At 34.8% G+C, this 27,178-nt stretch overlaps 1 protein-coding gene across 2 annotated transcripts in view; it reads left to right on the forward strand.

Annotated features, from left to right (window-relative positions):
• The window catches only part of LOC149567667 (protein STICHEL-like), a 38,352-nt gene extending 12,035 nt beyond the window's left edge, over positions 1 to 26,317 (forward strand). For both annotated transcript variants that reach the window (XM_089820921.1, XM_089820922.1), the window contains 4 exons: positions 18,972 to 19,595; positions 20,079 to 20,910; positions 25,554 to 25,623; positions 25,829 to 26,317. In XM_089820921.1, coding sequence (XP_089677047.1) covers positions 18,972 to 19,595; positions 20,079 to 20,910; positions 25,554 to 25,623; positions 25,829 to 25,915 — 1,613 coding nt within the window. In that variant the 3' untranslated portion in view covers positions 25,916 to 26,317. The remainder of the gene's footprint in view (positions 1 to 18,971; positions 19,596 to 20,078; positions 20,911 to 25,553; positions 25,624 to 25,828) is intronic.
• The last annotated feature ends 861 nt before the right edge of the window (positions 26,318 to 27,178 follow it).

Here is a 27,178-nt window from a genome sequence, read left to right on the forward strand (position 1 = left end):
TGCAGTGGTTGGATTGACCATCTTTTGGAGTTATACAGATCTCTTCCTGTAAAAAGTTTGTCATTTGAAGAGACTAGTTGGAAAATGCAAACTTGGCACTGCAAATTTTGACTCAAGCTCACACTTGACAAAACATAGCAACAAAACAAAAGTACATAATGACGCAAAAAAGGAGTTAATGCATGCACATGAACAATGAATTTAGAGAATAACTAAGCATATTTTGGTAATCAAGTCGTCATAATTTGAAAAACCATCTAAAACTGGATTCTATATGTCCTCGGAGTTGCACCATGCCTAGCTGTAAGCCCATTGCTACTTATGCTTTTTTCAAAGCTTTAAAGCCTAGGAAATACACTTACAGGATTATTGAACTTTGTATTTCACTAAGACAAAAGCACAATTATTACAATGAAATCTGAATGGTTTAACTTTATCCGGTCTTTTTCAATCTCATAACTAACCAGGTTCTGATTACCTACCGCTATGCTGCTCACAAAGCTCAAGGAATTAACTTTTTATCTTAAAAAGAAAATTAAGCTATTTGTTGGCGGGAGTCAACATCACTACCTGCTTAGCTGACTCCATACAGGCACATTATCATTTTATGGGGACAGCTAGCCATCCTCAAGCTGTTTGGGGAGCATCATAGAGGTCTCTACCTGTGTTGGAGACGGCTGGCCATTCCCTTTTGATTTCTGGAACATCCCCAAATTTTCATGATGTCCCCTGCTTTTTTCCAAAACCTGGGACGGATCTGGATATCCTACAGGTGTCCCTTGTTCCAGACTATTTTGGATGCCCCAAAAAATGCTGGATATGTGTCCCAAGGTTTCCTTGCCTGTGTACATTTTGAAAACTAGGCCCTAGTCAAGCAATCTTTTCAAAGACAGAGAGTTTCTGTTATACGACAGTTTCCAGCTTTAAGATTGTAAATTCTGAATGCTACCATCAATTCTCAAAATAATTACATTCACTGTGAGAAGGTGTTTGACAAATTCCTAGCATAAAGATTGTAAATTCTGAATGCTACCATCAATTCTCAAAATAATTGCATTCACTGTGAGAAGGTGTTTGACAAATTCCCAAGCTTTTCAGATGGTACAGATTCCAGAATACAGTGGGCCTTATTGCTTAGTATTGAAACTTTCTAAACAAAGCCAGGAGAATGCGTGCCTTTATTCTCCATTTTGTTTTTGGGTAACACAATTTAGTAATATTGTAAGTTATCAATACTTACAAGATTCACCTCCATTTAAGCATTTGAAAATCTAGTAAACAGCTCAGGTCAACCCATAATTTCCAAATCTCTGAGATCAAGTACTCCATGCTTTCTAGGTAAACAACACCATTTCCAGCCAATACCATGCCTCTTTTTGTTACCTTTCTAGTCAGGCCAAAGAAAATCTCTAAATAACTTGTGAAGATTGTCAATTTGGGAGTTTCCAAAAGGCAGGCAAATGCATATATATATGGGAAGATAATACTTTTTGGCGGATCTGAAATCTTCCAGCTAAGGGTTAAAGGTTTCTTGCCATTTTCCATCAACTTTATGAAGCACCCACGTCCACATATCACCGAGTTAAGGGGATAAAGCAGTGAAACCTGGGGACTTGTGCTCCCCAAAACCTCAAAGTACCCGTCCCTGGGACATCCCCACACTGGGTACTTGGAGTACTTGAGTATCCCCACCTCCACCATTCTACAACCACGTTGCTGCAGGGACGAGTACTTGAATTTCTATTTTTGAAATGTTACTATTGGGTGTGTACTATGTTACTACATTGAATGTTCAATTGTTCTGGTTTGTGTTGCAATTTTGCTATGTTCAAGTACTTCAATTTGGTATGTTATACTGAAACATCATTTTATAACTAGCATTTCAAGTTTTATATGTATAGTATACGGCACCCCTGCCTCTATGCTCCCTGCCCTTGTAGCCCACTGCTCCCCTGCCATCCTGAAATTGAGACCCTTTGTCCCCTCACCCTGGAAGCTCGTCCTGATGTACCCTAGCGCCAGTGTTACACTAGGATAAAGCAAAGGCGATTCCTAGGATTTAATCAATCTTTTCCACCAAATTTTATCTAAATAGGGATAAACCATCAAGCTCAGAACTATAAATTTCTAAAAACTGAGTTTTGGTTTGAAAGCATCATGATGCAACTAAAGTTTGATAATCATATTAGAAAATATAGTTTTATCCAAAAATAGAAAAAAGGGAAATGTCATTCGTAATCTGAATATCAACCAACTTTGAACCATCAGGTACAAATGTATCTTTAGTGCTAGGGCCACAAAATAAGTCTCTAAGGATATAGTGCATTGCTTCAATAACTATAATAGAGAGAAGGAGGGGGCAGTCTTGTCTGATAATCACTGAATGACAAAGGCTTTAGAGATGACTCTATTAACTTCACTATGTGCAGAAGTGTTTAGCTCTTTGGGGAATCATATCATTACATGATTCCGCAACCTTTTCAGTCTTCACGTTACATTCATTAGATGTATAAGGAAATTTATATGAAGTGAGGGAAGGTCTTTTTAATTTCTTATGAATCATTAGACAGAGATCCCCAAATGTCAAGAATGTCAATTTTTCCTTCTCATGCATACCTGGTTCTCCTCATATTGAAATGTATTGCACCATTGCCTCCATAGTTGAGCCAAGACATCTTAAACCAAGTTTCTGCATTTTGAGCCAGAAAACATTAAAAGTTCAATACGTAGGAAGTCAATTTGGGACAAAGCAAGATTGGTGCTTATCTTCCTTAATTGTGAATTGTGGAGAATCCGTTCCTTAAAATTTGAGAATCCAATCCTTAACATTTGAGAATTACCTAAAGGACTTAGGACATCGCACTCTTCAAAAGCAAACATGGTATGCAAAACAATTCTTGCATACCAAAAATAGAGGACCTGTACCAATACAAGGAGGAAGCAAAAATTAAAGAAAAACTGATATGTTACATACCAAATAAAGAGAATGACATACGAATTCACAATTACCACACAATGGAGAGCTAAAGAACGATGGTTGTCAAGGAGATGACAACAGCCAATTCAAACTCTTTCCCATGAATAAAGGGGAGCTCCCAGAGTTACCATGAGGATTGCTTTTATCTTTATCTGACTAGCTATAAAAAAACAAGGATATAAAGGTTTTTTGTTCGTTTGTTTTTAATGACATTAATAAGAAAAAGATGGTAAATTTCAATAGGCTTTTGGAATTTACCAAGTTCCATGTTTAAAGCTTTTGCCTGGGCCCCTGTCATCAACCTAGGTGATTTAATTCTGTAGTCTTCTTGAAAATGAATTGAGATTTATGATGTTCCACCTGTCTATGGTAATTATTACCTTAGGTTTTGAAAGCTGTGGGTGATGTAACATCCCCTTTCTAAATAATTTAAATATACGATCCTCATGATCTATTCCAATATTTCCTATTGGTTAAGGTAAAGAATAACAAAAATCTTTTTTTTTAGCATTTCATTTTTGAAGTTTTGTTTGGGGCCAAATTGAATGTTAAATGCATTTTTTTAATTGTTGGTGTTGGAGTACCAATTTGGAACTCGAGATTTTTCATGAGGATATTTGCAATCATCAGGGTCATGCGTATTTTTCACGAGAATATTTGCAACCTCCAGGGTCATGTGGCAGCTTATTTTTAGCTCATTATATGGTAGTTTTTATGACATATTTCTTCTTGGGAGTTGTTTAATTCTGGTCATGAAAGGTAAGCATCATTGGAGGGACATTATTGAAATTACTATACTTTATTTTCTAGGAATGGGGCATTTGAATTTGGTCATCCAAGTTGGCCTTCATTCATCTATTTAATGACAGGGCTCATTGTTAGCATCCAATATCTTTGTAGTGAAACTATGCCAAACTGTCTGAGCTTTTGCATTCAATCATCCATTGAGGATGAATCCCTTGGATGCTGCAATAAAGCATGTAAACCCTTTGGAGTTTTGGGAGCAATCTAACTTAGAGGTTATATTGCAATTCAATTGTTTGCATTTTTCTCTTATTTTTATTGTGTTATTTGGAGATTTCATGAACGAATGAGCTACAACATTATTGGGATTTTTGCAGATTTGTATATCAGCTGTAATTGCTATCATTTCTTATTTATAACAGGCTTTTTCTGTTTATCCATATTAATCTACTTAGTCTTGGCGGTGAAGTGTTCATGTGTGCATATTCACACAGTTTTTCAGTGTTTTCCCATTGTTTTTTGAAAGAGAGGCTGTAGCAAGGAAGGAAACTTTCCATACTTTTTGCATGTTTGGATATTTCATGCGATTTCCATATTTTATTATGTAGCTGGAAGTGAAAGTTATACTATATTTTATGTTTAATTTTTTTATCTGATTAGAAAAATCCGTATTTAAAAAATTTAGTTGGGGACCTTACAAAGAGGTCATAGAAATGGAAGAGTTTGAGTCATCTTTGCAGCATATCAATGCTAAATTATTGTTTTCTTCGAAATTGGTTCATTGTTTCCCATAGTTTATTCATGGTTTAATGGTGGCAATTAAAGTTAAAAGGGCTTGAATGCTTTTTATTTTTCCAACAAAAGATATGGTTACTGCAGATCCTGCAGTTCAAAAGCTATATGAAAGTATCTCGGGCACCATACTGTTTCTTCCACCCACAACTATTATAGGCTAGGCAGGTGCTCTTGCTTATATTTGTTCTATTTAGCTTGGATTACTTGCCTCTGCCTTCCTCTAATATTATTACTCACTGGGGAATAAACAAGAGAAGAAATTGCCCTTTTTTGAATAAAGAATCTGAGGTTCATGATACTAATATCTTTGTTGCGGTTTGAAGAAGGTATGGATGGTGATTTGGATAGAAATAACATCGATGTCACTAATAGTGACATTTGCAGAATTCTACCAAAAGGAGTTTGCAGATGAAAAAGAATATGATGTTTGAGCAGATACTGATACAATGATAGGTAATCTTGAGTTGAATTAAATTTTTTCTATTGAAACATTCCTTAATCCTTTGTCAATGGATTCCAAAGAATTAAATTATTAAATGATGACAAAAACAGAGCTTTGGAAAAATTTGAAAACCCTTTTGGTGATAGGTAATCTCGAGTTGAATTTGAAGATTTTTATTGAAACAATACTCCGTCCTTTGTCAGTGGATTCCAAATAATTAAAATATTAAATGATGACAATAAAAGAGCTTTGGAGAACTTTGAAAACCCTTTTGGTCCCATTGTAAAGCCTCTCGACACATGCTTTACACATTGAGTGCTGAAAAAGGGTTGGAGTTTAGTGGGGATACTAACAGTTTAAGACGTTTGTTAAATGTCAAAGGACAAAATTACCACATTGTCTGAAGTTCTTTTATTTGATAGTTCCATTCAATCAATTGGTGGGAGCATAGTTGGAAAACTAATACTTGACAAGGACTTGGCAGCCCAGAAGTTTGACCTAGACTTGGGACTTAGCAAAAAGTTGAAAGTTGTGGCATAAGAAAAAATGATTACACAGAAACTGAGAAATTTAATGCATTTGGAGAACCCATAAATCTCATTCAATAATAATTCATGGAGTACATATCAGGGACCCTTGAAAGCTAAAAAGTTGTTGCCCGTCAAAAGACGAGACATTGGAATGGAAGTCTAAATACCCATCAAAAGTTTGTAAGAAAAATATTAAAGGGAATGCAAGAAAAGGTGGAAGGTAAGGTGTGGGGTTTAATTGTTTGCTTGAAGGTAAGAATTGGACATATGGGGATGTGTTGATGTGTGTTTTATGACCCACCAACAATAGAACAAAATATTGAGATATCTTATACTCTCTTAATAAAAACCCTTTGTATGCTAAGATTGCGAAAGATCACACAATAGATCTCAAGGTTCCTTTTTCGTTAGGTAAATGTGATTTGCTGTTTATCACGGGGGGCCTTTTGTTTGTGTTGTTTGAGTTGATTTTAGATGATGTTAGATGTGGGAGCTGTTGGAGATATTTTGATAGAGTACATTTTGGTTTTCCACGAATATGTAGAAAGCAAAGGGAAAAGGGTTTAGGAATTCTATTCTACTCATAAGGGCAATGACATCAATGGATATTGTTTTGATGTACAGATTCCAAAAATAACTAAGCTCTGCTTTGCCAAGATAAACTACAAGTTTGTAAGAATTGTTGCCATCTTTAGTGGATTATGCAAATGATTTTCACACCACAACGAGCACCATCAAAACAAATAATGCATGTTGATAAGCATCCATAAAAGTGGGGTTCGGACTAACTTTACACAACGGCTTATAATTAACAAAGCTTCAGAAGTATGTATTACGATAATAGATAGTTTCTATTATCTCTGTTTAGTTTTCCCTCCAATGATGGTTACCTTTCAATGATGTTTCTATAATCTTCTGTAAATATTAGAATGTTTCTAATATTTAGTTTTCTGTTTCTAGAATAGAATGTTTCTATTCTTTAGTTAGCTGTAGATAACTGTTAGTTTTCTCTTAGCTGGAATAGAAATTTTCTGTTCTTTACGATTGTTTCCTAAGGAAACATCGTTCCATTCTTTTGTATATATAGATCTCTTGGTCTTTGTTTCTAACAAGCAAATATTTTACAATTACTTCGTAATATGGTATCAAAGCCAATACTCTAAAATTTTTCGAAAATAATTATAATTTCTTGGTTGAAGTTATTTGTCCAGATCTGCCATTTTTCTGCATATTCGACCTTCATGGCCGCCAACTTGCTTTTTTCCTCGAAACCCTAGTTTTTGACCTCAAATTTTTTTTTGATTACAGATTCTTGGGGGGTTTTTCGAGAGCTTAATTGGGTTGCCCAATTTTTCTGGTTGCCTCAATTTTTGAGCTAGGGGATCCAGAAACCGACAACATATTCTTTCTGTGTTTTTTGAGCTCTCTGCTAGGTCATCCTTCAAATTTTTTGGGTCTTCTATTTTTTTGCCTTGAAGAATGTGCCTTGTGCATTACCAAATTTTTGTGCTTTTTCATTCAAAAAATGTGATATGGCATCTCTGACTAATTTTGCTCGAGGGAAATTAGAAGTTCAACAATCACAATTATGGTATGTGGAAACAACGGATGCTAACCATCTTCGAATATCGTGAGAGCGATAAGGTGGTTTTGGTTCACAACAGTCTTCTTAGTAGAGGTCCTCTGCTCCAGCTTCAGAAGGAAAAAGAACATTCAATGCAACTATTGCCACAAGTGTGGGCACATGAAGGTTGAATGTTGGAAGCGCTTAGCTGCCCTATCTAAGCAATTTGGTTCCCAACTCACGACGAATAGTGCGGAGCACACTGAGCAGACAAAATCTGCCTTTTACGTTTTTTTACCACTTCGTGCTCTAGATAAATTAACCATTAAGAGAGGGTATTACAATAATAGATAGTTTCTAGTATCTCTTTTTAGTATCTAATGGTTATCTATTGTAATTTTCTGTAAATATTAGAATGTTTCTAATATTTAGTTTTCTATTTCTAGAATAGAATGTTTCTATTCTTTAGTTAGTTGTAGATAATTGTTAGTTTTCTCTTGGCTAGAATAGAAAGTTTGTATTCTTTGTCCCATTCTTCTGTATATATAGACCTCTTGGTGTTTGTTAATAACAAGCAAATATTTTCCAATTACTTCGTAATAGCATCAACCTTGGGATTCGTCAAAGCATAATTATATCCTTCATTGACAACAAAATACTTTTTTCTAACCACTCTAATATAAATGAGGGAATAAGAGAACATGCAAGCACTAAGACACATAAGTGATCGCCAAATTTCAATGAAAACTCTATTATCTCATTATCTCATAGAAACAATCTTAGAATTCCATCTTGATATGTTCTCCATTTCTTCATCTTGGAATAGTCTAGTAAATGCCCTCTTGTACCCATTGACAACTTCACATCTATGTGGTGCTAATATCCCTAACTCTAGATAGGTACTTTCATGATATAGTACCTAGGAGATGGGGCATATTTAAGGAGGTCAAAAAACTTGGCTGATCAACAATGCAATATCGTACATCTATCCTTGCAGTGGTCATAGCATAGGATGAGGAATTCCACTCCTCAACAAACATGCACCTCACAGCTACCTTTGATGTCATCAAGGATGTCAATATGAGAAAATTTGAGGCAAACCTCTTGATACCAAGACGAGCCAACTCCTTTTCCCCTGTGTATTGCCGCATCATACTAAGGACCAACGTATCATTGTAGATAAACTTGTAGATATTCTTGGCCCATTCAATTCATGCGTTTACTCATTCAAGCCTACCAATATCCTCCAACATGAGGTCAAATGTAACATACCATTTTTTGTAAGTTGGAAATAAAGTACACATTCTAGGATTATAACTAAATATCATAACGGAATGACATGAAGCAGTTGAGAAACAATACATCATAACTATAATCCAAAATCAAAAAATGATTAAATCTATTTCATGTGAAAGATAACTAAATTAACTTCCTTAACTGATTTCTACAATTTCAATTTAAAAGATACAAATTAGTTCAATCACATCTACGACTATACATTTCAAGTAATATAAAGGTACGTACAAGTAAAATATTTGAAATACATACTGAGCTAACTGAATTAATTCCAGTATTGTGCAAGCCTCGACATCTGGCAAAGAGGAGAAGCTTTGACATAGGCTTAACCTCCCAACCTCGAACCTTGACATATCCCCACACAATCTCTTATGAGAAAGACCCTCCCTACCTTGGAATAGACTAGGGCACCATAGTCGTGCCATCTTGAGCATACCGGTGTTAGAGTATCGGCTAAGCAACAAACAAGGCAGAGGGATACCTCTGTTAGCCAACACTCTCGACCTCTAGTAATCATTTATGGCAATCATGCCTTTATGCTACCTTTGCCAAGGATTTATGTGGGTATTAGACAACCCAATCACCATCGCTTGACTTGACAACCGATTACATCTTGGACAATCATGAGCTAACTTGGACTTATGCAATTCTCTTTCTTTAATTAATCAGATATTTAAGACACTGATTAATAGTTTTCTTTTCCTTTCTCTTGTAGTATTCCTCTCCTCGTCACCCACTTATACTTGGCTCTAATGGCCTTGGGTTCTTCCTAGGAGATTGTTGATAATCATGAGGTTCCTTTAAATCAGAAGATGTTTGTGAAACTATCGGGAGACTGTTGATAATCATAGAGCATTATATGATTCCATCGGCTGGACATTCCTTTTCGCAAATTTATAGTAGTTGATGCTTATGGAAATAACTGAGCAAAATATGAGCATGAATTAGGGCACAAGCTGTAGCCTCTCAAATACTAATCATGCTCGATGGTAACATTGCATTTGAAAAGAAAAAGAATCTTTCTTGAATCGAAAATACATTACTCATAATGCAAAAACATGAGGGAAAAATACGTGACCTGGATACAAAAGAAAATATAAGACCAGGTGTTGGTGTGGAAACAAACACTAAGCAATATACGGCTCCACACAAGCGACTTAGTACTATATTAATGTGATACGCTTATGAAATAAGCCAAGAACAAGAAGAGTTTAAGAGAATCGTGTGAATGGAGAGAAAGAACGTGTGAGGGAGAGTGAACTCTTTCTACCATGAGGATGGAAATATAGTCTCCCTATTGTGGTTACAAGAAAGGAGCTTGACTTGTAGTTACAAGAATATTATGAATTCAAATTTTTAAATAGATTATGTTGCTAAGGGTGGCAACACTCATGTTGGAACATAAATATATATATTATATTGTTCTCCATAATCTTTGCACAATATAATGTTTGTATATATGTATATACATATATATAATATTATGCAAGGTCATCGGGAGATGGGGAGACTTCGAGGTCTCCGGTACTGGTACTGGTACCGGTACGACAATTTTTCAAATAGGAGACGGGTACTTGGAGACAACAATTTTTTTATTTTTATTTTTTTAATAGTTTAAAGAGTCTAATACTAAAAGTAAATACAAAATTTGAAAATAGTAATATTGTAAGACTAAAAGACTAAAGTAAATAATAATAGTAATGTCACATAAAAAATTATAATAGAATCAGAGTCAAAGATTTCAAAACTCACATGATCACAATATTGTATCTCATAGACATATTTGTTTTTCGAATATTGCATATGATCACCATCATATTAGATTGATAATCGCTGAGATTATCATTACATATTCAAGTTTTAAATTCAAAAAAGTATAGTTTGATGCTGAATTGCCGATATGCAAACAAAATTGAACACTTTGTACAATAAACAAAAAATAGAAATATATCTAGTATTAGTATGTCGATGGTACTATAAACAAAAAACAGAAATATATCTAGTATTAGTATGTCGATGGTACTATCATCTACTCCACAAGGTTGTGATCATCCATCTCAGGGTCTTCAGCTATCATGCTCTCCAAAAAATCATCTCTCCAACTGAGGTTCCTCTGATGGTAGTACAAGCAGGGGCAAATCATTAAGACCATTTAAAGTTATTAATTTATTAAATAAAATATTTTAAATGATTTAATCATTTAAATTGTCGGTGATCTTAATTTTTGCATTAAAAACATTAAAATGAGGGCTAAAATATATAAAATTATTTAATATTATATTTTACATTTATATTTTATTAGGAGACTTCACTTTTTGGATTAGGAGACGGGGAGACTTCAGGAGACTTCGTCATGAAGTCTCCAACCTTTTTTGAGGTCTCCGGAGATGCGAAAAGTCTCCAAGATTGAGACGTGACTTTTAGGGGGAAGACGGGTCTCCCTGTAACCATGATATTATGTCATCATGTCTTTGATGTTTTGTCTAGGATGGTGTGTGTGTGTGTGTGTATATATGCTTATGTAATGTTGAGACTACATATAATTTCTTTTTATCATTATATTCTCTTTAGACACGTATGCATATACTTATATTTACATGTAAGTGCAATTCATAGACACTATTAGAGTATCATGGTGGCACCATATATATATATATATATATATATATATATATATATATATATATATATATATATATATATATATATATATATATATATATATATATATATATATATATATATATATACGAGAAATCTATAATGTTGAGCACAACCATAGTCTTAGAAATGAAAAAGGTAATAGTTCTTTCATGGTTTATTAATTCTCTTGTTATAATGTTACCCAGTAGCTCATGACTCTCCAAGGTATACTATGTTGCCTATTTGTTAATTCCTTCATCAAGGTAGTTAGAGTCCATACTTGATATTGTGAAGATGGACTAAATTGGTGCCCTATTCCTTGAATCTCATTTGGCAATGCTTCCCCCCTTGTCTGCTCCTGTAACCAAAATGCATTATTCCACAATAATAACGTGTTCTTTCATTTAAATTAAAACATCAATAAAACAAAATAACTGATAACTGTCGCAATGGCTATCCACCACAAATCTTCATATTGAAATATAAGTATTCATTTGCCACAATAACATAAATCAACTAACAAGTCATTTCCCAATGAATCAATTCGGTAAATCATAACTTCCATTTCAAAAGATCATGATATCAAGAGTATCTAACTAACCATTACAACGGCTATGAGATTATTTCAAAAGATCAAAAATTTGGGATGTAACATCAAAGCAACAGGTTGTGTTGATTCCCAAAACTGTAGATTGGAACCCTACGAGTCTTGCCAACTCGATGCTAGGATATCCAACCGGTTAGGGCCAACTTTACAGGACTCATCGATGCAATCTGCGCTTCTGGCTCTGCAAAATCAAGGCGGCTGTACCTACTCCTGAACAAAACACTTAAGCCTAGGATACTTATAGTAGATTGGTTAGAATACAAATGCAACGAAAGTTTTCCAAATGGCAAGAATTATTGAAAACTTCAAACTTGCGATTTATGAATTAAGAATAAAAGTAAATGATTGTATGAATGTTTTTGAAATAAGGATAAACATGAATTAATGCAACAAATGAATGTATTAATTTTTCAGAGGGAAATATATGAAAATATTGCCAGCATATGGATTATGAATAATGGAAAATATAAAGATTAGTGCCGAAGGGCGATAGAGTCAATATTATAAGTTTACAACATACAACTTTATAAAATTCTACGCACATTAATTATAAACAATTTAGTAATCAAGATGCAACAGATCAAATATATGGACGCATTTTTAAAACAGTCTGGAATGTATTTTAACTCCTGTGGTTCAGAGACAAACCAAACATAGATTTGGAAACAATTAAATATTTCTAAATATCTATGATGTTTGATTTTAAAATGCTATAGTGATCCTGTCCACTTATCTATCATATAAATTATTTATAAAATTAAAATAATAATTATAAAGGACGAAACTATATAATATCTTAACTCTAAAGCTTCATGCAAATAAAATATATATTTCTTACTGATCATGTTGGAAATAAAATTGCACTGGAGACACTCCTTACGGATGATCCATCCAATGCAGTTTGACTCCAGAATTGCATAAATATATTTACTCAAAAATCTGAATTCACGAACTTAGTTCAAAAAATCATTTCTTTACCAATGAAAGAAAAATATATCATAGAACATATATACAACTTTGGTATGTAAAAATTTGTAGGAACATGAATTGTTGTTTGATTTTACATCTATATTTATAACCAATGAAAGGGTGTGTAACCCTTCCAAAACAAAACACCCTTTTTCGAACAAATAACTGACCAACTACATAAAATTCTTAATACACTTTAGGCTTAATTGGACCAATATTTTCATAATTGTGCGAACTTTATTCGGAAGTGGTGGCACATTCGGTTTAAATAGTTTACTCGCTAAAATCCTCAATTCCAATTTTATGCGTGTCTTTCCTCCTTCCTGCAGCACAGGCATATGTACATCTCCCAATAATAGAGCTTTGCCATTTGATTGGAATAATTTGCCAATAAAAGAAGACTTGTATTTTGGAAGTAAGTGCCTTCAGACGTGTGCTCTCCATATCATTGAATCACTGCAAATCATATCAATACTGGCTCTCAAACCTGCAATCAAGTATATAGTAACGTTAGATATGGGTCATCAAACAATAATTTGTAATAGACGATGTTCCAGCGGCTCTGTGAAATATGGACACCAAAATCTCCATAGTTGTGCATATTCATGGTAAGGATATTGAAGACATGTATTGAATTCCAACATCATTGTGTAAGCGCCGTGCTATGAAGTCAAACCTTCCGCCATAGCTTCCACATATTTGTTTGTCAAACATCATCCACGAGCATATATGCTCTTTATTATATTATGATAGTACTGGGTCCACTTTGCCGTGTTAAATTCCTGTTGATAGTCGTTTCTCACATACTTTTTATTGATTTATATATCCTTGATGCCATTGATGTTTAAAACTGTGAGTCCTCCCACGTGCCTCTTAATATCCCTTCATAATCAATGTTTTTCATTTTCTTTTGACTGAATATGATATGTTGGTTGTCACAAATCTTGGTTAATGCATATACTCTGTTTATTACCAATTGGATCTGTAGTTTGAGTGTATATCTCAGACTCCACTGTCTTGTAATTTCAATAATCTCATCAGGTAATTCTTCTCATTGCAATCTCCAGTGAGTTGAGTCTCATATCGGGATACTTCTTTCCATGCTCAACACTCTATCCCCTTTCTAATATCCTTATTAATACTATTTCTCTGTATGTTGTTTTCTGGCTATAGCAAGTTGTATACATATTCAAACTTATCATTTTTGCCATCCTCAAACCTCCATTCTAATAGCATCATACTTAAAGATGTCTTTTAGCGAGGTATGCTTAAATCTATTTAATCTCTGCTCCTAATAACCATTATTGTGAAGGTGTCAGATCTTTGTTTATTTATAAATCTATTCAGTGCTTTTCTGGGTTTTAATCATTTCCTCTTGCAGCCAACACAAGAGGAGGTAATTTGAACTTTAAAAAACACTCATTGCATTAATTATGAGTTTCTTGCAGCTGCTACCTCCAGACTTTGGAATTATAACCTGTCCAATCTCTCCACTCTCTCGATGCATCAGCAACACCAACTTATTATGTTCGTTCATTCTTTATGATAAAAATGGAGAGTAAAATAAGGCTCCATCTGGTTGCACATAGAGACCAATTTTTTTTGGGGTGTGTTGTCCTGAATTTTGACATCACAAAATTGTGGCAACCCTACACAATTTTCTCATGGATTTGTAGGCGTATCCTCTTTGTTTTAACGTATTTGTAAAATGACGTGAAGGCAATTCGTCATCCCAGATTTGTGCTTTATGTAACGTTTTGTGCATTATTTTTGAAGGTTAAATCCCCAAATGTTTGTAAAAATTAGGTTTTCTTCTTTAACTGCAAACACTTGATTATTGATAAACTTTCTTGTCTTTTCTTCCCTCCTCTTCTTCTTGTAAATAGTTTTGGGTCTTCTTTTTGCCTTATGATAATAGCCCTTGGAATCCCGCTCATTTTGAGCTAACTTAACCCTCAAACAGAGTTGTCTAGCTCAATTTATAAAGGAAAAGGTGGGTTTTTTAGGCGACACCACGTCTTGATTAAAAATTCTCTAAAAGCGGGCTTTTTATTGGCAATTGCATGAAATAAAATTATTTTAATATCTAAATGAATTTTAGCATCCTTTTTAAAGTTTTAGCTCATTCCGAGTTGATTTGACCATAGTTCTTAATGTTTATGAAACTTAGGCTTTGAAGTTTATTTTCATGTTACTTTATTGAAAACTATAGATATTCATTATATTTTATTTCACGAGATACTAGTATCAAATGCATAAAGGTGCAGTTTTAATCACTTATTGCATATCATCAACAAGCAAAACACTTATTAAAAAACCCATTGCCAATAAAATATTTCTTAAATACATATAGGTGGGCTTTTTATATGCAATAACACATTTTTATCATTTAAATGCTTATAAGTGGAGAATTGGAACCCAAAAACACATGTTGTTGCACTTTGAAAGTCCATTAATGTGTATTTTAACTTGAGTTATGATTTAAATGCATAATGTTGGGGAATTTGAACCCAAAAAGGCATGTATTTTAAAAAGCATGCATTTTTGCATCTTAAAAACTGTTCTATACCCAAAAATCTCTAATTGGTTTTAATTGGCCCTCTACGTGTTTGCTCTCTTTATGCAATATGGTAGTGCACACCTTTTCAAATTCAGGACCTTGGTAACCCACAGGTGCATTATTTATTGCTGTCACCATTTCCCTCCAATAGGGTGACCTCACTAGATTGAATGGAAGACCATTCACATAGAGGTAACATGCAATTTTTATATCAGCCATGTCTCTTGCCTCGTATTTTAATTCTTGATCTAGTAGGCCTCTCTTGTGGGGGCTGACTTGTGGTTCATCTACATCTTCATCCTCCTCCCTAGAAGGTATAGGCAAGAAGGGAGGTCTAGAGGCTGGTTGAGTGGGTGGTGGTAGTGGTGGTTTTTTTTTTACCAAAAATATAACCACTTCGCTTTCCTTTAGCAACTAATCTATTATCATCTTGTTCTTTAATGAATTCTGCTGTTTTAGCCCCTTCTTGTCCCCCCTGTTGGTCCCTCACACTTATTAATCCCTTTACCTCCAGGGCCCATAAAATTAAGTTTTACTCGGCAGTAGGAGCTTCTATATTCTGTGTTACAAAAATTACATTTCCATACAAACCCCCACCTCCAAAACATTGAGAAATTCTTGTAGTGTATTTCCAAACAGGAGACCCTACATCAATTTTAGATTTTTGAGAGCCACCCATTGAGCTTTGACTACTCATTGCTGCAATCTATAACAAAAAAGGAGGAAAAAAACAAAAAAAAATTCAAAACTTCTACGAACACTTGAAAAAAATTTAAATCTTTTCAAAAACTTGAAACAATCTATCAAAAAACTAAAGAAAAATGGTTGAAATGCACCTTAAACACTTAAATCTGCTCTTTGGAAGGTGTTTGCAGCTCCACAATTGATCTGCTTCCAATACAATCACCTCACTTCAAACTTACAGGATGGAGAGTGCCAAATGAGAAAGCAAATGTGAAATGAATGTGTTTGTAGCCTCCTTATTAGGGCCGTTTTAGGGTTAGGAGGAAAAATAAAAAATAAAGATGTAATTTAATATGTTTTTAGGTCCACTCTATTGTGTTGGTCACAGGTTCTGGGCAGTCGGCACACGGTCTGCACTTGGACCTGTGGATCTGCAGTGATTTTTACCTGTGTTAACCCACAGATCCAAGTGCGGATCTTGTGCAGACCCCACACGGGCCATTCTGCAAACCCAGACCGGGTTTGCACTTGGACCCGGTTTGACAGTCCAGGGTGTGGACCCAATAACATAGCTTGTCTTAGAGGGTTTGATGCTAGAGCTTGACATGCAAAAGGGCTTAGTGAGCTGGATCATATTCTTACGGAGGAGGGATTGTTGCCTTGGAAACTTCTCGAAGATAAACTGTGTGAAGGTTTTTCAGGTCATTTTCTTGTTTCAGATTTACATGGCAGAGTCTTGAAAACAAAGATACTCCCCTGGCTTGTGTTTGAGGTTGATAAGCTAGATCTTGTCATGCAAAAGGGCTTAGGGAATTGGACCATATTCTTAGGGAGGAGGGCGCCATGGGTACTTCTCAAGGATAAATTTCATATATCTAGAGGACATAAGAAGATTTAAACTCATCCAGAATTCTGGAATTAATATTTGCACAAGTAAAAAGCGTTGTTTTGGAGTGAATATGTGGGAGTATGTGTAGTGGGTAGGTGGATGGAAGTTGCTGGAAGCTTCAAGTAGCACACTTGCTCCTTGTCTTCTTTCTTTAATCACTGGTTCTGTAAAGTTAATTCTCTGTGGGGGCTTTCTGATCTAATTGATGTGTGGTCTAAAAGGTTTTAAATTAATTTAGTTCATTTTTAAGAACGCAAAAAGCCATGTTTTAATTTTTGTTGACTTCATCAAAAGTTTATTGTGGCTGTCTATTGTTTTGCTGCTGAGTTATGCTGCGTGTGGCCTGTGGTCAAATGAATTCTTTCTATTATTTCCCTTTTTAATTGTTCTCTATTGAAACATCTTTGGAACTATTTTCTTCCATTCCTGATGGCATGCTTCAACAAGACTACTATGCAATGGTGGGATATTGTGTTTAGATCTATTAATTCTGATGATAAACTTGTTTTTGCCCAAACTGCAGTTAATTCTCTCCACTGAAATCTTATTGTTTATTTGAACGGAAAGGATTAAATATGTGTTATAGGACCAAAAATATTACTGGGTGACTTCTCCAGAGAAGTTATCATCTCCATTATGTCTTTTCAGGTAAAAAGATGCCATGAAGATGTGAAGAAGTTTGTTAAAGTGGGACCCTTCCATTCCAAATCTCATTCCTAAAGTGTGGAGCAATGTTGAGGAGCTGATTCTTAGAACATAAGCCATGAATCAGATGGATGGCCAATGCATGAAGTAGATTTTGAAGATAAAAGCATTTCCAACAGTTTTACTCCAGCATATGTGGATGGAGTTTGTTTAAGAGAAAAACAAGAAGGCTCCTGGTGACGTGGGTATTCTGGATGCAGCTAAGTTTCAGCAGATTTTAGTAGACAGCTCCTCCGACAATGGAAACATGGATGATGCATCTACTCTATTTCCAGATGTTATTGTTAGCAGTTAGTACCTATCCTGAGAGGTGGGTTAGGAAGTGTAGAGAGTTCGGAACCAAATTTCTGGAGAAATGCTGAAGTTACTCAAACCTATTAATAAGAAGGCAATGAAAAATAGAAGGGGGAATAATTCTTGTAGTTACTACTTCTGTTGTTCTTCTGTGTTGTATCTTGGTTCATAGTTTCTTACCGTTTTGTGTAAATCTGCCAGATATGTGTAATCAATCTTTTTTAAGCTCTCTAGGACCTAGTCTTACTGGTTCCTCTACTATTATTTGAACTTATGCTCTGTGGGAGATAATTTTGGTTATATTTATTTATGATTTGCTTGCAATAGCTATATTTGTTCACTTCACTCCAATATTTTGGAAAAAATCAAAGTTCTGTTTGATACTAAAATGCCAAAAAAATTGATTTAGAAAGAGAAGATACCATGCACTTTTCTGTTTGGACTTTGACACTGTTTTGTCTGCAAAATATTCTGAACTCCAGATTTACCTTTCTGAATTCCAGTTTATAAAACACCTTTTATATAAGTGCACAAATGAATGTATGTCTGCATCCATGCATGTGTCTGAGCAGCCTTGAAAGATTGGATTCCATAAATAAAGGAAGCTTTGACTTCTATAATGTTCAATACAAGGTGGCTGTTGAGGTAATTATTAAAATTTGAAGTTGGAAGTATCTGTATGTAATTTGTGTTTGCTTACAAGTAAATAGTTAATGTTCTTGTTTTTCTGACTAGAATTTTGAAATATTACTTGATATCAAGCATGTTTTGTCCTTGTAGCTTTTGACTTCAAATTATTTTTGTGCATTATGTTTTTTTCCTTCTAATTTGTTTGTTTGCAAAATCCTCTAAGAGTATAAACTAACATCTCATCAATCTGACAGGTTTACAAATCTCTCATTTGATGTTGAGTGAAGTTCTGTTAGCTTTATTGCATATATCCTGTTCATTGTCAACAGAACTAATGTTTGTGTGCTTCTTAAAAGTGACAAGGATATTAAGCATTTTTTAGTTTTGTTAGCGTTTGTACACTTCCAAAGAAAACACATGCTTATAGTGTTTGGAACGGAAGTTTGTAGCAAGAATAGCAATTTTTATTTATTGGGTCCTGCTAAAAATGAATTTTGCATAGGAGTGATGCATGCTAGGTCTTATCTTTGAAAATATATGGTTATGCTATTCACTGTACCAGTTTTTTCGAATAAGATATTTTTCTTTTGATTTGAGCTGTGTAAATTTTCCTGAATTCGCTATACTTCTGTCTTTCTGCAGTAACAGAAGAGGAGTTAGAAAGACTAAGACGGGCCTTGAAAATTCTTTCTGAAGCAGAAAAACAGTTGAGAGTTTCAAATGACCAGACAACATGGCTGACAGCAGCTCTTCTCCAGTTTGGTTCTGGACGGTCTCTTCTGGTTCCCACATCTGCTGGTACCAGTGCCACACAAAGTCCTGCAGCTATAAAAGAAAGGAATAATTATGGACTATCGTACAGTGGTTCATCATCCCGGCAACTTTTAAGTAATAAAAAGTTGTTTGAACCATCACAAGAGCTCTCAGATTCAATGGCAATGCAAAAACCTGGGTTAGGGAATGGAAATGGCAGTCTGAATCAAGGGCACATCGTGTTGTTCAATGAGTCAAATAAAGGAATACCAGTGTCCAAGATCAAGGCACAGGTTCATTCATTAAGTTGTTCACCTGGGCTGGGTCATAGTGGGAGGAGTTTTTCAGATGGCATCAATGATAACAATGATTCAGCACAGCCACAACTTAGCTGTATAAGCCCAAGTAAATTGGATGCGCTTTGGAGGAGAACAATAGAAGAATGCCACTCAAACACATTAAGGCAGCTGTTGTGTAAGCAAGGAAAGTTGTTGTCAGTCTCTATGGGAAAAGGTAGTTATATCTTTTTCTCCCTTCAGAGGCCATAGTTGTTTTTGATATCTAAATACTGGATTTGCTCAGGAAATATCCAAAACATTTTTGCTTCTAATGTTAGGTTTTATAAACTATTGGCAGGATGAGTTTAGGCATGAATTTGTGGGAATTTTGCTCAGTTATCATTTTCTGGAATGAGAAGTTTAGCTTGGAAGTAGTTATGATTCATTTGGTCACCAATATTGTTTTGATTTAGTGATTATTGGTTTTACGATTTTTTATTATTTGAAGTTGAATACAGCATCTGCAGTGCTGTGAAATATATGCATCATACTTCTGGTGCAATTGTTGAAATGCATTTCCATTCCATAAAGTGTTTACATAAGGTTTTCATTGTCATAGCTTAGTTAGAGGACCTTGAATTGTTTAAAAGACCTAGACTACCTATTATGCCACACACAATGTTTTTGAGTTTGAACTGATAAGTGGCCACTTGTGTAGGTTTTGCGGTCGTTCAATTAGAATTCTGGAATCCAGATACAAAATCCATGGCTGAAAGATATGTCAAGAGTATTGCAAGTTCAGTTTCACTCATTCTAGGGTGCGATGTGGAGATTAGAATTAATCTAGCTTCTGTCACAGCTCAAGTTGAGAATACTAAAGCCAGAAAAAAATCAATTGAGCTGGCAAAATCTTCAGCCAATGAACACAGGGATGCAACAATTAATAGTATAGAAGATCAGGACCTTGAGAGCATTGCCTTGAATTCCGATCATAGAATAGGATGTGGAGAAACATGCAAGGAAGCTCACTCTGCTATCAGTAGAACAAGATCCTTTCCAGCAACCTCCGAAGGATACCATAAAGGTTTACTGATGCCAGCAGATTGTACTCAGGCAGATGAATTGCGAACTATTACTACAGGGGAAAACAGTGGCCCAGACCAGCATGGTGGAACAGAGGAAGATTTAAAAATAGGAAATGGTTCAGTTACAGATGAACAGAGACTAGAGAGTGCTTGGTTGCAAGCAGTAGAAAAATGTGCTCCTGGTTTGAAAGATATTCTGAAGCCTGAGAAGAACCAAGTGCTCCCTCGAGATGTCATCGATTTTCAAAATGGATTTGCATCCTCTGAAGGTATTGGTACTGTACCACTAGGAGTTGCATTACAGCAGAAAGAAGGGAGATCGCGTCATGAGATGAGAGCAGTGAAGTCAAATGGAGGTATTGACTTTCGGAAACTTCGATGTGCAAGGACTGATCACCAAGAGTGCCTTTGTTCTAGTTCATTTGATCAAGGTGCTTTTGTAGCCAGTTTTGAAGAGGAAAACTTGTAAGTTCAGTTTTTTTAATGTCTTGTACCTTCAATGCCTTTAATTCTTTAGTGACTCTAAATTCTCAAGCAATATGGTCGTAATGAGAGAAAATATGTTAATTGATTTCTTCTCTGGGAAAATTGTATAACATTCTTCTTCAGACTGTTCTCATCTGATTTAGCAAACCTGAGTTTGGTTTGGGTGTATGTATGTGGGTATTACATTTTTTTTGAGCTAGAGTTTGAATTGGGTACATCCGTACCAAAAAAGAGAGGATAAAACTCAGATATTTACATGTTTATCATAGTTCCATGGAGTTCCCTAGGGGGATGCTGGGTGGGTGTCAGGGATGAGGGGACCAAGTGCCTAAATGAGGTGGTTGGGTGGGGGGTGTGGGAGGGGATGCATTCACATGGAACACTGCTTTGCAGCCTAAAAACACGATTTCAGTTAATAATACTGCATATCAGCTATATACCAGACAAAACTACCACAATGTTTCAAATTTGAAATACATTTTATTACAATCATTATGAAGTTGTCAAACTCGGTTGTCATGGTAAATACTAAATATTTATTGTTTAATATGAAAATGAATTTATAAAACAAAAAATATACTAAATCAAATTCTCGATTGTCATGTACTAAATATTAAAAATAACCAAATATTCTAAATTCATGATTTATAACAATTATGACTTTTCCTTAATAAATCTTAAATAAGTGGTATATTGTATAGTTTAAACTGTCTCCCATTTGTTATCATTTATGAAATTTACAGGGTATATTATAAACAAAACTACCACAAATATCTCCATCTTAACAGAATCTTATAGAAAATGCCGAGTACTTCATAGATCACCAACACATATGACTGTAATGAGGGTGCTGGTTTTTTTGCGTGATCTGAAATATGTTTCCTATGCTTCTAGTATGATAGCAAGTTGTGATCACAGTTTTCCAAGGTTGCACAGGTACGTGGGTACGGGTACGGGTATGCATATTTTTCAAAATAGGGGACGGGGGTACGTGTGTATGCCTAATTTTTTTCTATATAATTAAATATTTTATAGAAAATATAAAAATCAAAATATATGTCATGAGTCATGACATTGAGCATTCAAAACAAGAAATTTGAAAATACGAGCCATAAGTCAAATATATATATATATATATATATATATATATATATATATATATATATATATATATGCTATTGCTGAATGTTTAATGTTTAAAGTATTTTTCATAATAGGGGACGGAGGTACTTGGGTATGTCAAACTTATTTAAAAATTATACTTTTATATTTATAAAAATTCTGAAATTATGAGTCATGACAATGACTTTTCAAAACAAGAACAGTGATAAAGTTTGCAAATGTAATGTATTGTTTTCAGTTTCAGATTTGCTATATGTTTGAAATAATAATACATGATAAATGCTTAGATGCATAACAAAGAAGGCAGACTTTAAACATGAACGAGAAGATCCTAAATAATATGACAATGACATATTGCAAATGATAAACTTATGACTTGAACAGTGATAAAGTTTATTGTTAATGAGTATCAAAGTATCAAACTGATTTGGTATTGAATTAAGTTTGATAAACAAGAAGCTAATACAAAAATAAAAAAACCGAAAAGAAAATCAGAATCTTATCAAGGTCCTTAGCTATGATGCTCTCCACCGAGTACCCAGTACGTGGGATACGGGTACCCGGTACTTGGGTATGTGGGTACGAGTACCCATGCAACCTTGCAGTTCTCTAATAATTAAATTCTGAAACCCTGTGTTCCGCTGTCCATAGGTGTGTATATGCACCATGTTCACAGATCTGACTTGGAGATCTTTAATTCGTTGTGTACTTGTTCATTCCCATGCCTTCCATGCAATTATAGAAATATGTTTTAATTGGTCCTTTAGACATTTCAGACTTTTGACAACACCTGCCATGTACTGGCGCCCATGAAAAGTTGCTGGAAATTACTATATAACTTTTGAAAGCCAGAATATCTATTACAATCTGCTGAAAACCTCTGCAATACCTGCTGTCTGTGACTGAAAGTAAGCTAGATTTTTGCAGATGAAGGTTACCAATGATTAAATCTTTTAATGCCTCGTCATTTAAACACTGATCAGCCTGCAGTAAATATGCGACCTTGGTAAACCACTCAAAACATGCATTTCATACGCTGGTTTCCCCAGTTTTACGTCTTTTCAAATTTTGCAAAGTTTGCTCCCAGCAACTATTTGGTTTTCTCAGTGACTTAGCCTTTACTGGGCTTCTTTGTCTGTCTGAGGTTTGATTTTTGCCTTGTCTGAAGCATTGGATTTGAACAAAAGACAGCCGAAAAAGCATAAACAAACAAGACAAAGTATGAAATATGCAAGACAAGGACTTGGCTCGAGTTTTGTCACAACACAATTATTTGTGCATGAGTACAACAATAAAACAGCCAATAACAAACGAGGGGTGACAAAAAATTGGGATATTACCAAGTGAGCTGAGTTAGATTCATCAAATGTGTTTTCAACTGTATATATATTTTGATTTACAGATATATATATATATATATATATATATATATATATATACAGTAGCAATCCCAGGGCAAATGATTGCCACACTAGTGTATCAGAAACACGTACCCATACTTGAAATGGAAATTTAGGAAAATGATCCATCATGGATGAAGAAAAAAGAGGAAACAATGAAAAGAATAAGTAATTTTTATTCTTCCTTTTATATCTTGTTTAATGTATCTCTAGCAGGAAGAAAACAAATGCAGAAGGCATATATGAAAAAAAAAAGATTAGAAAACACCTTATCAAATTAACTTCAAATTAGTTGTGGGATCTTCCATATGCATCATGGGATCATTTAAATGCATCAATGGCTGCTACAAGTCTTCTTAAGTTAATTTCAATACATGTTTATTGCCAATGTTTTTGCTGGTTTTTGTTTTCAATGGTTTAAAATGCATTTGTTTAGTCCTTGTTTGTGCTTGCAAATGAACTGAACAGAATTTAGGAGTGATGAAGACTTTTTGTATGCAATTAGATTTGGGACTTGGGCGAGTCCTGGAAGTCTGGCAGACTTGGTGAGTTTGACCAGACTTGCTAGGAACTGGGTTCAAGTCTCTTGGTATTTTTGGATCTGCTTGCCTAGGTACTTGCCTTGTTTGGTGAGTTTTAGGCAATTAGGTGAAAATAAACTTTGGATAGATTACCACACTCAAAGTAAAGAGGACCATTCTCCACCAAATTCTTATTTATATAAAAATTCAAACAATTTACTATATCTCACCTCAAAACTTTTTGCCCTTGACACTATTTCCTCAAGGAGAGGCAAATGTTGTAGGTGACATATCCAAAATTTCAGATTGGCCAAAATCTAGTTTGCTATGTCAAAGCAAATGGTGGTGCAGACTGGCTGTGTCAACCTGGTTGCATTTAGAAGGCTGTTTTGACTGATATAATAAATGAAAAAGGAAATGGAGCTGTGATGACCAATAGACAAAACCAAATCAATGACCAAAACAATAATTATTGGTTCTTGCTTAGTTATCCCCAATGATCAGAGGCTAAAAGTTCACCCTTGGAACCTTGACACAAGGAATGCAAGCAATTTCACCATCCTCGTGTAAATCATAAATGGTAAAACTGTACGGCAAGACAGTGCATGGAGGGAAGTCTATATCCATTTCCCCAAGTTGATATGCCATCATATGGCTTAGCATCATATCCTTTACACAATCAACTGCATCACATATTAAGGGAATCCACTTGTCTTACATAATGCACATTTTGACAGTGGCACATTCCTATCGTTCCAAATTCACAGGTACTTTATGGGGCATTGTCTGTGCTTAGAAACTTGTTTGTTCACCCATTTCAAGTTTTTGCCAAGTTGCGAAGGTTTTACCAAGGTAATGAATTTAATTAATTTTTTTAAATTGCTGATCTTTTACTGAGTTGTTCACTCCAAATAAAAAATAGATCTGCTTAGTGTTGCATCACTGTGAGTTCTAAAACTACGACGCAGGCCATTGTAATGTTAGCCAAGGCATCATGTAAACGGCGGTAGCATTATGTGCTATTTCCGGGCTATATACAATATAGGTATTTACTTTTCTAAATGTCTCTGTTCATGTCAAGTGTTTTGTCTTTTTCATATGAAGTGCCTATTCTATTCTTTTATTCTATGTAGAATGCTTTTGGCACATATTTGATGTTGCTTGGGAATCTTCTACAACTCAGTCACCTGGAAACATGATTAGTTGTACTAATTTGATATCTCTATACAGTACATAGACAATATTTGTTTGAAGAACATTATTTGACGTGAAACAATGATGACTGGTAATTACCTGTCAAAAGTGTGAGATAGCTGAAGTATATGATTTGCTTGCAGGAAATGCCATTTTTGTAATATTGAACACTTCAGTAGAAATAATTAGCTTGGTTGGCCCCTGCCTCCCATTTACATTTAGAAGATACATATTGTTTTGTATATTCGCCCAATATTGCCATGGTTATGTGTATTTCATGGTTTCTTTGTTGCATTGTATTGCATTTGTTTAATTTTATTCCGTGTATAATCATTTCAATGAATAATTCTTATTTTTTATTTTTTTGATCGATGACACTAAATAGGGCATATGGATCCGACTCAAATTCGAGTGGTATTCTTTGTTGGAAGGCGCTCAAATATGATCAAGAAAAGGTGTTTGACCAGAATCTCTTCTAGCTTTCTCAGTTGTCATTTAATTATAGTTGCTTTTATTAGAAAATGGTTGTAGCTTGTTACCGAAATCAAGACTGTATGTAGTTTGGAGGAGCATTTTAGAATTTGTTTGTGTACTTGAGTTTGGAATTGCTAATAAAACAAATGTTCTTGTGATATGTGTTTCTGTTTTTGGGCAAAACAGCAAAGGAGACGGCCTCGAAGAAGACCAGGCTTGCTGTTTTGGGTTGTGCCCTGTGCTAAGGCTAAAAGGGGGCACCACATACAATAGTTTAAATGGAAATGGTCTGAGAAAGTTGGGAAGCAAATACGAGGTTAAACTATGTACACAATTTTGATCTCTAGAACACGATCTTTAGAGTTTGTAAACCGACTAGATTGTTTCAGACAGGATAAGCTGATTAGACCAGTTACAACTTCTCTACTGTTTTCATGGGGATGAGTGCTATGGATGGCATAGCTGCAATGCAGCGCCTTAAAATAAGATCTTTTAAAACAATTGAAGCTTATGCAATATCCTATGGATGAGAAATGCAAGATTGAGAAGTCACACATTATCTTATTTCAGGGACAAGTCCATGTGGATTGCAGTTGGATGCAATTTGAAATCCAACTAACTACATGGTTATGTAATTCTATTCCATCACAAGAAATGCCCAATTCTATGTTTTTATATTGTTTTACTTCTGATTTGACATGTTAGAATTCATTTTTTTATTTCATTCTTGTATAGAGTTCATTTTAAACTTTGTTGTAGGTGATATCAATTTGTGACTTGTTCATTTTAAACAAAATTCTGTAAGGGCCCGTTTGGCAACGGGAATATGAGTGGAATAGGCATATGTAAATTCTTAAAATTTCAAATTCTCTGTTTGGGTGCACCAAATCAGAGTTGGGAGTAGGAATAAATATTCCAATTTTGGCCAAAAAATAAGCATTTGCTATTCTGCCTAAATAGGTGGAATTAGAATGTGTATTCCTATTCCAATTTTGTTTTTTCAGAAAACATAATATTTTCGGTCTGTGCTCAAGTTTTCATTTGTTGTTTTGGCCTTCGTCATTTTGCATCAAGCCAATGATTTTTTCATGGGTTTTTTCTTTGAGCCATGCTGACCCTCTCCTATAGTGCATCATAGTGATATTCATCCACAATCAGCTTGCATTTCCAAGTTGATCTGAGAGTTGGTCTTGCGATCGCACCTTGCCAAATAAAAATCAAAGATTTTCAAAATATGTTGCAAATGCCTACTGATTTGCCAAGAGGACAAAGTATTTATTTGTGAGAGCCCTACACTCGTAGAAATTGATGCCGAACACAGGTTTGGGAGTGTTGTCAAATTTCTCGGCTCAAAATTTTTAATTCTGTCTAACAAAATAGAGAATAGGAATACATATTCTCATTTTCTATTTTGGAGTAACAAATCTAGACTATATATTCCTATTCACATACTCTTATTCCTATAGCCAAATGAACTCTAAAGGTTTGGGATGGGATCAGTTTCAGGTGTAATGATCCCTATTAGGATCTATCTTG

This window comes from Cupressus sempervirens, chromosome 3 (genome assembly GCF_028749045.1).
Source record: "Cupressus sempervirens isolate cs-2001-9-10 chromosome 3, ASM2874904v1, whole genome shotgun sequence".
Taxonomy (NCBI): Eukaryota; Viridiplantae; Streptophyta; class Pinopsida; order Cupressales; family Cupressaceae; genus Cupressus; species Cupressus sempervirens.